Source organism: Arctopsyche grandis, unplaced genomic scaffold, assembly GCF_051622035.1.
Source record: "Arctopsyche grandis isolate Sample6627 unplaced genomic scaffold, ASM5162203v2 HiC_scaffold_549, whole genome shotgun sequence".
Lineage (NCBI taxonomy): Eukaryota > Metazoa > Arthropoda > Insecta > Trichoptera > Hydropsychidae > Arctopsyche > Arctopsyche grandis.
This window is the reverse complement of record NW_027518563.1, coordinates 761-14,664: the sequence shown is the minus strand read 5'-3', so window position 1 is coordinate 14,664 and position 13,904 is coordinate 761. Positions and strand designations below refer to the sequence as shown.

General features: G+C 31.7%; 1 protein-coding gene across 1 annotated transcript; it reads right to left on the bottom strand.

The window, feature by feature from the left end:
- Window positions 1-1,077: 1,077 nt before the first annotated feature.
- Window positions 1,078-12,992, bottom strand: LOC143922153 (RYamide receptor-like). Its single transcript, XM_077445382.1, is given in 4 exon segments — window positions 1,078-1,248; window positions 1,650-1,718; window positions 2,554-2,752; window positions 12,385-12,992. Coding segments are annotated over 4 exon segments (1,047 nt in total).
- Window positions 12,993-13,904: the final 912 nt, after the last annotated feature.

The following is a 13,904-nucleotide window of genomic DNA, read 5'->3' as shown; positions in this document are numbered from 1 at the left end:
TATAGTTCTTACTTTTGTTATATATTCATTAGCAATTTGCTATTTTAAATTAAATAAATAAATGTGTATGTACATATATATGTATGTATATGTATGTATATCGTGAAAAATATCGTTGACATTTTAATACATTGTTTGCCAGAAGGAGGAGGAGAGGAAAACCTTTGATTTCAACGAAAATAAGTGAAAAACGCAAGATAAATGTATTACCTGTCATAGGAATATTTCCAGCGAGGCTTGATCGATTTACTCCGTCTGGCAAGGAAAGCCTTGCCTTTGCATACCTCCTGCAACACGGTATTTTTCCCAAAATCTAAAACAAATGTCATAAATCTCACATTTTTCGGAAATATAATATGTGACGCAAATTTTGGCAACAAAAAAAAGATCAATTTTATTAATATGAATGACCATAAAACATTTCGTCAAAGTAAACTACTACTTTGGATAAGAGGATTGTGTCATATTTTTCCATCGTCTAATTTTATATTACCAATATAATATACTATTTATTGTATCCCTGGAAAATTATTTCGCGTATGTAAATATACACCTTACGAAAAAAATCTAAAAGAAAAATACGCTTGAAAATACGAATATCGTGTGAAGAACGAGACGAAATCCATTTATGACAAATTGATATGCTGGGATACTTATTTCAAGTCGTCAATCGAAACTCAATAAAATGCCGATACAGTTATTCTATTTTTTTTTGTTTTATGCAAATAAAATTTACTTTTTTATTATATTATATAAAAAACCCCTGTATTTTCATTCATTGAGAAAATACCAAATTTAGAATTAAAATTGAACGTTCGTTAGTTAAGTTATCACAAAGTTAATATTGTATTATATTTTGTATTCGAAAATTTCATTTCTAAAGTTTACTTTAGCAACAAAAACAATCAACAAACTTTACTTTTAAATGCGAAATATACAATGTTACAAAACGAAAAATCTAATTTTATGAGATCTCGCAGGTGTCAAATTCGTATTATATAATAAATAAAATGTGTTACCAACTTTAATAATAGACAGTTTTGAGCTTGTGTTATATATATTAAAGTTCATACAAATTCATTGTTTATTTAATTATTTTTTTACCTGTAAAAATCCAGCTCTGAAGCGAGCATTCATATACCAATATATAATTGGATTGTAGCAAGAATGAGACATTGCCAACCAATGAGTGATGAACCACAAGTATTGAAGGGGCCACCAATCGTCCCAGGAATCATTGTACAGTAACTAAATAAAGACAAGAAAATAAAAGTACTACAGTATTAATAAATACATTATACAAAAAAATATTCTATGAAATATAGCAACGTGTATATAGCATATATTTTCAAATGTATGATTATGTCGAATTATTTGTACCAACTTATATGGATGAAGGGTTCCTTTCGGTGGGAGGAAAATTAAACCGTTGCAAGTTTTCTCCCTGGAGAGATCTACATATGTATGTACATATGTGTGAGAGATTGTATAAGCGAGTTCTTAGGGTGACCACTATTGGTGAGTATTTGAGTCAATATTTACCTTAATCTACTCTTCAGCAATGGAATAGATTGTCTTTTTCATTTTGCTGATAGAAAAACAAACAAAACTCCACAACTTGTTGTAGTAATAGTCGATATTTAACTTACCAACAGAGCATTGTACGGCAACCAGCAAATAATGAAGACTACCACTACGACGATCATCATTTTCACCATCTAAAAGTAGAATTAATTTAATTTTCAAGCAGGTCATTGTTATTTTATTAAATAATTTTATTAATATGCAGGTTTATATTTAATGCATGCTAAAAAGGAAACATATTCTGTAAGTGATTTTCCATACCAGCATGATGTGGGAGTGATAAGAAAATATTCGAGCTTTTTAGCGTACAAATTTCCTTCTATTATCGCGCCACACATTTGTAAAAACTTTTTTTACGGAATACATTTTTTTCGGCGGAAATTCAGCACCCTGTTTTGCGTTGAAGAAGTATAAGAAAAAAAAGTCCCATTGTTCACGAAAAGTTGTTGATAAATGTGGCATATTTTCTAAACTTTTTTCAGAAATAATTTCAAGCTGGTAAAAGGTCACAGCACTGAGCATACTACATATATCCGGTTTAGAATTTATGCCATTGCCTTTAACATTTTCGTAAATTGCTTATCTGACAATCTCTAGAGCTTAAAATATTACACCAGTCGAAAATGCTGATAAATGGTAACGAAATTTACAATAATTTGGTTACCCTATAAATAACATACCCTTCACGAATCCGGAGACGAAAACTTGAAGATTAGGTTTTAATAATTCAATATAAAACTTTATTATTATATACAGCACATGAATACGTCTTATTGAAGCACGAAATGTTTTATTTTCTCTTTTCCAAAAATAGCAACGTATAAATGCGCATTTCCGTGATGATAGATCTCGACAACGTTTGACTGAAATTGAATTAAGCTTCGAAAGAGAGCCTTTTTCAATTAAAAGCAATTTGAGAATCTTAGTGCCTAGCTCAAGTGGTTGTTCGCAATCAATTTTCTCGTTTACCTTTCTTTTCGATTTAGCCATTCTCTTATCCCTGGAGTTTTCGGCTTCTCCTGGCGGCCTACCGCCCCATACAGCCATGGCTATTCTTGCGTAAGTGAAGACCAGAACTGACAATGGAACGGCGAATTGAAGGGTCATGAGAGCCATTGAATAATAATGCTCTTGTTCAAACGTAGGCCATGTTTCGCGACATATACTCCTGTTGAGAAAAAAAAAACAGAATTCACTTAGTTACATATTTTCGTAATATCAATGTCACATCCATTTCGACGAGTCGTTATTGTATTTTTTTCCATACTACATATGTAGTTGTATGACAAAAAAACCGTATTTATATTATATGTATAAACCGTATGTCAACATATATGGGATTTCATTTATGTAGTTGAATTGTAGCGATTGTTACAGCTATCACTAGCAGATGGTCCATTAATTCTGAATACGTGTTACCTTCAGCTCTCACGTAGATTTTTGTCTCGCATAGTGGGCAAGTAAAACTTTTCGTTGGTTAAATGTTGTAAAATATCTCGTGAACAACGAAATTTCTGGTGGTTTTAATACCTACGAGCTGTATATTCATGTTATTTGGGTGTACGGAATCTATTGAAATGATCGGGTATTGAAATTTTCCGCTGGTTCTATATACGAAATTTATTCTAGCGTAATATTCGGTTTCATTTCACAAATATCGTCGTTTTACAAGGGAAGTTTATTGAAAAAAAAAATACATATGCATTGGATCACATATTTTCGAAACGATTTGTAAGATTTTTCGTTGAGATTTTCAACTGCGAATATTTTCTTAAATAATGCATCCGTTGAGTGCTGAGATGTATTTAAAACTTTTAAATGCTTCTTCTACTTTAGCAAAAGAAAATTAGACAAAGAATTTCATTAAGAGACTTGTATTAATCAGAAAACTTAAATAAAACCAGCTAAGTGTGAACCATCCTAATCCTACACTATTAGGTAAAAGAGCAACTTGGTATGTTTGTATTTTTATTTTTCAATTTTATCTCGAAAATGTAGCCAAGAATTTCGATTCAATATATTTAACTGATTAGATTTAAAATTACATTTAACTAAAATATTTAGTCTTGAATTTGTGAAATCTCATTAAGGGGGTTAAATAACCAGATTAAATTCTTTGCCATTACCCAGGTGATTCATTAAACGAAAATTAAAGCCTGTATATAAGTATGTATATATATTTAATTACTCTGTTATCACAGTCAGAATCAATTAATGGTTGAAAATAAATTATATTAATTAAAATAAAACTTGTACTAAAAAGCAACTTATAACGCAGTGATTCATGTTTGAATCAAACAATGTTTCTACATACATATATGTATGTATGTACTGCTAGGGATTCCAAAAACACAGACAATTGTCACTTGTCAATTGTCGGGTACTACCGAAAAAAAATTCCCGCTACCGGTAGTACCGATATCCACTGCTATTGATTTATTTAAGCAATCTTGGCAACATAATTTAATTATTTACCAATAAATTATTAACTGTAAATGTATATATATATATATATATATATATATATATATATATATATATATATATATATATATATATATATATATATATATATATATATATATATATATATATATATTATATATATATATATATATATATATATATATATATATATATATATATATATATATATATATATATATATATATATATATATATATATTTTTTTTTTTTGTAGTGTGTTGAGCCCTTCTACAGCACGCTAATTACCTATCAGCGAGTGTCAAAACAATAAATTAGTGCATGCTCCTTGCTTTGAAGAATTTATAAGAGTGAAAGATGGTTTCAGCTTTTAAATATTCATTAAATATATTTAAATAATTTTCAAGTGAAAAAATGCATTTCTGAAAATATCAAAAGGCAAAAGGATTGATTTACAATCATAGCAGCATAGTCCGAGCTAAGCCAGCAGCATAGCTCGGACGTTAAGCTTCTGCTTACCGTCAAGAAGGTGCCGGGTTCTATCCCTGAATGAAAATGAATTTTTCAGAGTATGCTGTTGGTCAGACCTGGATTTGTGACTCCAGGTTGATCGTTTCCTATCAGAGTTTGCCAATTTTCTCTGATTTCATTGTTGAAACGGTTCCCGGAAAAAAAAAATTGGCTAAAAATCCTTCCTACCTACTATGTCACCACTATTTGAAATTTGATGGATGTACAATAAAAATTTATGTACAATTCATAGATGTCTCGTTAATTTGCGAGTTTTTTCAGTGTCTCGCAATTCAACGACTTATAATAAAAAAATGCTGCATTTGTATTTGTAATTGGCCAGGAAGGCGCATTGGGATTTACCTGTAAGGCCTTCCTGGTATATATGTAAAATAAAATAAAATAAAAATAAAAATAAATTTGTAAATCAATATGTATTCAGAAAGTTTAGTTTCAGGTATAAGTACGATATTTTTACGTATGATATACTTTGTAGGTGCTTTAATTTCAATCAGGTAAAAAAAAAAAAACCGGTAGTGGAATCTCTATCTGGCATTTGAAAATGAATGAAACAATATAAAATTTAAAACTAGTCGAACTAATATGAACTTTTGTAAGTGATGTTCGATTGATTCTATTGATTATGAAACACTTCACCTGAGTATACATATTTAATCGAATTATCAATATACATATGTTTCAATTCTCCGAGATAATCAGCGAGTATATCACACGGTGAAAAAGGATAAATTTAACCTCACAGATTCCCAAAAGGTTATTTGATTGATGTACTGCCTATTCTCACCCTCACTCGCCGGAAAATGGCAGAACGTGAACCGCATAAAATACGCGAAATACGCCACCGGTTTTAATCGATAGATTAACATGCGATTAAAAGCTCACGTAGTCGTCGTTGCCAAAGTGCGATTAAACGATCGATTTGTGAATCGGCAGGGAGAGAAGTGGGTGGGGGGTGAGGGTGGGGGGAGAGAGATCTCCGAGGCCAGTTTCCAGTTAAATTCGACAACGTCTGTGATGGAAAATGTTTTCTTTTGTCCCGCGTTAATTACAACTCGATTGAAGTGTCACATCGGAAGAGACCTTTGAGCTTCGAAATTCACGCCTCCAAATTCGATTAACTTCCACACACATTGTTTGCAAATATTAATCTCGCATTTTTTTGTTGCAGAAGATAAGTAATAAATAAACGGCGATATAGAATTACACTCTAGGGGGTAAGTCGGCGGTAATGGATGAAAATCTAATTAATATTCATACAAGCCGCCTCGGCTTATTATTCTATTAAGAATTCACGACTTCTGGCTGTTCGTTGAGAGTTGATAATTCAAGTTAACCGAATTATCTCAACGTGTGGAGTGAGTTATAAAATTATGCACACTCGTTCTAGGAGCCGATTGAATTCGTAATGTAGATTTCAGGATGGTGTTGATTCGAATAATGTATAACGTACGACATTTAGACTCGTAAATTTAAACATTCACACGATATGTTAACAAATAATCAATATCTACATAGTAAATATCATTTATCTTTCCGTACGATGATATATTTAATGGCCTTTAAAAACGCAATGATTACAGCTACAGAAAGTTGTTGAAAAATGTTCATCACAAAATATTTCAATACGACATTAATTTTCTCGATTTTTTTAAGTATATTTTTTAGTATCTTGATGATTGGATAATTTTAATTAAAAAAATGCGTGTGTGAATTTTATTTTTGATAAATTTTGAATACACACATGTAAAGGAAAATGACTCTTGAAAAACACTGCCATACAATATTAATTTTAATTTGTTATTCGGCCTAATTTTGCTTCCGTGAGTTCAAAATATCGCCTTTATTCGAAAATTTGATTATGAATTTGTAGCATAGCTTATGAATTTCATTAATTGGATGAAATATTAAAAATAATACTAAAAGCTTTTTGACTAGAATTTGGATTCAAAATACATCTACTTCCTCATAAAAATAAATTTCATATTATGTCATTCATTTGCTTGGGTATAATTCCCTTGAACTTCGGAGAAACTTTTCATTAATTCGTTTTGTTCTCCAGCTTCTACTTAGTAAAACGTCATGCCTATCTTTGTTGGTACAGTTGGGACTTTATGTCTCTAATGATTACGTGCATGATAGACATCATCATTTGATAGTTGTACCTCCTGCTCTTACAGTTTTAACCGACTTCTCAATAAAATCGTTGCTGCTGAGCCCGAATGCGATATCTTCTACCTCAGTGAGCGTAGGTTATCGGAGATTATTTAAACCTATTTGTCTGCTATTGGAGATTATTTAAACCTATTTGCCTGGAGTGGAATTTTGATCTTTCTTTGTATTTGTATATCTTTTATTATATATTGGTGCTGGCTATATGTAGGTGCAAGACATTGTATTTTATTATATGATATTTTTACTTTATTTGCTATTGTTTTTTTTATGATTATGTGTAAATGTATTTGCCTGTGTATATATGTATGTATATATTTTTATTTTTCTCATCTCTCTGTATTTTTCTACTATTGTGGCGTATTAGGGACTCTTGTAATGCCACAATTGTCCAAACTTAAACTTTCAAATGCCAGATGGAGACTGCCGGTACTACTGATTATTACCGGTAGTACGAAAAAGACAACCAGTGTTATACAATATATTGATTTCAATGTTATGTTAATTGAATAGTTTTGAATTTAGAAGAAAATGTTGAATTGGCTAGTTTGTTTGGCTTAGTCGAAGAATGACAATAGTTTTTGACCGGCGGCTATTTTTCTTTTTTTTTATTTGCCCAATTCTGAGCGTTGTGGTCATGGATCGTCTGGAATTTGATGGACGATCTGCCTCCACTCCTTATGGTACAGTGCCAACTTGAAGGCATCATTAAGGGACGATCCCTTTAGTTTTTTGAGTTGGTCTGATCATCTCTTGGGAGACTGACCTCTCATTCGCCTTCCCTCCAACGTTCCGGTGACTGCCAGCCTCTCCAGACGCCAAATTAATCCTGGCCATATAGCGAAAAGAGGAAAAAAACACTTTCCTACATGTGGTGGAGTCTCTTTGATACTGCAAGCTTTTTGAGGACAATGTTCGTGCGTCTTGCGGTCCATGGAATACGAAGCATCCGTCTCCAACACCACATGTCGAATGTCTCCTTTTCTCTTTTTCATGGTTCATGTCTCTATTCCATACAGTGCAAGAGGAACATCAGAGATTTTAGTCCTTCTCATAATAGAGCGGTTCTTCCATATTTTTTATCAGACTGACCATCGCCGTTTTCGCCATTCCTACTCTTCTGCGAATTTCCGATGGCATCATCTTTCCCTAGGTAGATAAAGTCATCGACTTCCTCAAAGTCTTTAAAACCGTTGGACTTAATAGGAGTCTCAAATCTGTCAATGAATAGGATTTTTGTTTATCTATAAAACCAGGTGATTACTCTATATCTCTATTCTACGAAGTAGTTCAGTAATTTCATCCTCATTACCATATAAATATATATATATATATATATATATATATATATATATATATATATATATATATATATATATATATATATATATATATATATATATATATATATAATCGTAGCCTTAAAACCGTATCGTCTGCAAATTGAAGATGATTTAAAGGACGACCCTAAGCTGAAGTTGAACCCCCCATTTTTCTATTTTAATCCTCCAAATACGCCCCGAAGCACCGCATTGAATAATTTACGAGAGATTCCTATTTTTCCTACGCCTTTTCCAATACTGAATTTGCCAGCATCTGCAAAAAGGCATTATTTAAAGCTACATACTTACATATGTGTGTATGTATAAAAGTGTACCCATTTATATGTGCGTAAAACGATCAGATATGTATTATCATACGCGTCATATATGTAGATATGTGAATTCCGAAAAGAATCGTAAATTTGATGATAGTAATTAATTACGTACATATCGTATGATATTGTGAACACGTATAATAGTTTTATCGTGGACAGCATGTAATTAAGGTATTGTTAAAGGATTCACGTTAATTTCCCCGACTTGGGATAATACCATAGTTGAAAGCTGCTTTATCTTGTGGGATGAACAAGTCGACAAGGTTCTTGGTGAACGTTTTACGTTGAAACTCACCACAATTGACAGTACTTTTACTTGGAGTTTGTGAGTTGAAAAGGAAATATACATATGTATACCTACATAATGTAATAAGCTTTGTATAAGTACGAATACCCTTGTTTGCGTAAGTGCCTTTCTAAAATAACGTATGCCCTTTACTACACACTTAGAACAATTTTAAATTTTTGATTGTATGAATATACATACATATATGTATATATTTTACACACGATTTCACATGAACAATAAAAGTATGAGTTTCCATATGTTACATTCAGCTATAGTGTTTTTGAATTTAAATATGTATTGTATGGAAATGTAACGAAATAAAATATATCTATAATATATACCAGTATAGAGTATTGTATTCGTCAAATGGGGGAAAGGAAATTTAATTGGCATGGACTAGTGGTTAGCTAGATAATATATTAAATTGTCTTTATATGAGAATCAAATAAAATTCCACTTAGAAAAATCATATTTCGACTATTGTTGTGGATTAATAACAGAAATTATATTGATAACTGGCTAACCTGGATAAAATAAACGAATTTTTGTTATTAATCCACAAGAATAGTCGAAATATAATTTTATTTAGTTCTCATATAAAGACAATTTAATATATTATCCCTATTAATTCAATTCAGATTCGTGTAAATACGAGTAAATACTAACACGAGCTTTTAGCTCGCAATTTTACCGATTTAAAATTCAGCACAATTCCAGTTAACCGTTTTAAACGAAAATAAAAAATAGTGTGGCCAGAACACTATCCCAATAAATATCTTTCAATATAAAATACTCAATATAAAATAGTATTAACAGTGGGAAAAAATCCCAAATGAAAATACGTACTTTTGACTTTTGATTTGAACTGGACGACTACTTAGACAGATTTGAAAGCTGAAAAGTACTTCAAATGAAATATAAAATACCCGATTATAGATTCCAATATTCATTTTAAACAGGAAATTGACAGATTTGCAAGACATATAGGACAGGATTGCCAATATGTTGGAACATTTTCAATGAAAATCAGATAAATTGGCAAACTTTAATGAGGAACGATCGATCTTTGATTCACATATCCAAGGTCTGGCCAGCAACACAAAGCCAGGGATTGAAACGGTGACCACACAATTGAAAACATTATACGTTTAACACCAATCTATTCTGCTGGTTAATTTATGTATGTTTATAAGCCAGCAGTATGGCTTAATGGTAGCGTGTATGTTTAGCACCAAGTGATCAGTGGGTTCGATCCGCCATACTGCTGGTTAGATTTGGGGGTATTTGTGACTCCAAATCGATCGTTTCTTCTCAGAGTTTGCCAATTTTATCTGATCATTGTTGATTATCTTTCCTGTTGTAACAAATATTCTGTATTTATTTTGTGAATAATTTGTAAAAATTATGTACAAAATCATAATCCATAGATTTCTCAATGGATTTATTCTGTAATTAATTAATTGTTATTTCGTGTTCTTCAGCTTCTGGAAATACAGTGAATTATGTAATAATATAATGTTGCATTGTTCATAATTAATTGACCAGGAAGGCGCATTGGGGTCTTCCTGTCAAGCCTTTCTATTCAATACATTGGATACGATATTATCATATATTATTAATATGTAGGTATGTATTATTACCATACAGTATGATTAAATTGAAATTTAATAATTTCACATTATAATTGAAAGAAAATCATAATGTTCGACTGTTCTCAAACGATACTTTAGATTGTGAAGATTTCTTCTATAATAAATCCCCTCCATTAATATTATAGATAATTTATAAAAGTTTCAAACGTATGATTAATAGTTTACATCAATCGAAAAAGTCGAATGCTGACTTTTATATAGGTATATATTATATGTATGCATGTACATATAATAACAAAGCGAATTTTCATCCCAGCAGACTTAGAGTGTGATTTGTCTGACAATGTATATGTAAATGTGTCAAAAGTTGAAAATTTCATATAATAAATTTAGCGAAGGTAAAACTTAATTTAATCAGTCAACTTGCAACTCTTAATAACATCGAGCGTAGCTTTACGTTAATATAACTTAAGCAATGAGTTTTTCGTTTAATAAAAATATCTTAATAAAAGTTACCTATATCTACATACAATTTTTTATAAAGCTCTTTCGATCATTATTTTTTCTCTCTGCTATATTTTATTTTTTAAATGTCGTAAAAGGCAAAAAAACGTGCCACCGGTATATTAATTCGCAGCGGCAGAAGTTTTACACGTTTTTGCGTAAATATAAAAGGAACAAGTTAAACACAAAAAAAGGTGGTCGATTTTGATTACACGAATTCTGAATTATGAATATTCAAGCTATACTGAGGACAAATATTAACTTTGAAATTGGACTGATTTATATTTAAATGTGATGGTAACAAAACACATATACATACTATTACTAGACATGAATTCATACGGTGAGCTTTAATATCATCGAAATCGTTTCAATCATTATGTATATATATTTAATATACAATATGTATATAGGACTCTGTACAAAGTAAACTACAATTTCCGGCACTCGGAGTTTCATCTGAAATATATAAATATGTACGTGTATATATGTATATATATATATATATATATATATATATATATATATATATATATATATATATATATAAATAAATATATATACATACTAATACGTATGTGTGTATTTGAGATCTTAAATATTTATAGAGCAATGTGCATATATAATAATATAGTATAATATGCATATGTTTAATTTTTAGTAAATAATATCTAAATGACCAAATAAAATATTTTCTCAAATTCAAACTTGGAAATTAATGTTTGCTTGTCGAAACTTTATTCACATTTGCTGACTACGCAAAATTACCGAAACATATGTACACATGAATGTGTACGCTAAGTGAAAGTTCTGGCTATTTCATAAGTATTATGTAAGTTTTGACTTGGAAGTAACATAAACATTTAAGTATGAAAGTGTATCTTCATTTGTTCGAAACACACATAATTAATTATAATTTCAAAAGAAAATCACTCTTAGTTGTTTTTACAAACTTAAGTGTATGTTTCTAATGAAGTTTATAAAAATATCATAAAATTGAGAGGAGCCTTCTTTGCTACTCACATTGTAAAATTATTTTTTTTGGCTGCAAAGTTTAAAAGCCGAGACAAGCTAACTTTTTATAACAATTATTCAAATAAATTTAATAAAAAAACAAATGAATGTTTACTATTTGATTGTTTTGCCATGTTTAAGCTGTTTATATTACAAATACCGAGCGACGCCGGGTAAAAATACTAGTATACCTATACAATATATGAACATTCTCATTGATGTTTGAACGATAAAATATTATATAATAGCTGAACCCGGCTTGCGTTGCAATGCCACAATAACGCGTGCAATTTCCGTTCCCGTTTCACAGACATTCAATTTTATATATGGGTATAGATATATTTGCTGACGTGGGCCATCCGCTGTGTGTTTGTGGTACAGCCCTGAATGATCAGTACATTCGAGTGCGAGGTAGGCGTGGCGCGATTATTGTCACACTCGCAGCGTGATGCGTAGAAGGCGGGATAGCTTTATTTTCGCGTCAGTAAAATCGTAATTACGAATATTATTATTAAGAGTTTTTTCCCGTATTTTTCACAGTAATCTTCCCGGAAATGCATACAAGAAATCAACTAAAAAATACAAAAAAAGCAACTTACTTATTACAAGTCACGTGTGCTTCCGTTGGAAATAGCAAAGACGAAAAAATCGGTGTCGGAACGGCAGTAGCCAAAGCTCCAACCCATACGGCTGCAATTGCGGCTTTAGCTTTGGGCTTTGATAATCTGGGTCTCAAAGGCGCCGTGATGGCCCTGTAGCGATCAGCAGCCAGTGCAACCAGAGTATAAGCCGACACGAGCACGGAAACCACCTGGGAGTAGTTGACGAGTCGACACAAAACACTTCCAAACGGCCAATAGTACAAGATGAGCGAGGAAACAAACGAGAATGGCACACAGAACAACGACATGAGGATATCACCGAGAGCCAAGTTGGCTATGAAGTAGTTGGTGACGGTTCGCATCCGAGGATTCGCTATCACTATGAAGCAGACTGCTCCATTGCCGAGGAGTGCCACGCAGAATATGGCGAAGTACATGAAAGTCACGGCCGCTTGGAAGTACACCTCGTCCATGCTGATTTTACAGTCTGTATCGTTGATGTTGATGTTGCTGATGTTGGTGAAGTTGCTGAAGCTGTGGTTCCAGAACCAGTACCAGTCCCCGTTTGGGTATAGTTCATCCATGGTCTCGGTGACTGCAGTCATGCTGTCGTTTGCTGTCATTTTCGTTGGGCTTAGTACGATTTTTGGCGACACCTTTTCAATTCGAAGAATTTCATTTTGAGGAATGTCACGTTGTTGATTTTCGCCATTGTAGTAAATTTGAAACAGTTGAAATCTGAAACAATTGAAAATTTATTATTAAAAAAGGGCTTTCAAATGTTTCAATGGTAGCCTTTGGCCAAAAATTATAAAATTTACATATACTAGACATAAAATTAGAATATGCATATACTATTTGGAAAATTAATTTTATAAACGGATATTACATATGTATATCTATTGAAAAGTTTCAAAAAAGAATTACACTATTACTTCTATACGATATGAGATTGAAAAGAATATAAACATATCAACATTAAAGACGAGATGGACGAAAGACTATCTATCAAAGTTTACCAAATTATAAAAGCTCCCAAAATTGTCCTATGATTAACCTACTCACATTTAACAAAGATATTCACATGAGAGACATTCACATAACCAGCAGCGTGGTCTAGTGGTGAATGTTGAATTATTTCGTACTTGATGTTACGAGTTCGATTTCCCGCTGAGTCTCGCTGTTGGCCAGACCTTGATTTGTCTACGTCGATCGTTTCTAATCAGAATTTGCCAATTTTTCTTTGAAACGATTCCTGTAAAATTGGCGTTTCCTTCCCAATTTTCTGTTGCGAACCTTAAGTTATTGTTATCGAATATAAAAACCTCTGTGGTTGTTTATCGAATATAAAATTCGTATTGTTACATGAAAGTTATTCATCGTTATTTATCGTATTAATACGATGTTTGTAATATATGTATACTGACCATAGATGTCAGATATTATTTAGATTTACATGTATCTATGTAATAATTCTGTGGACCAGAAAGGCGCATTTGGGGTTTACCTGTTAAGCC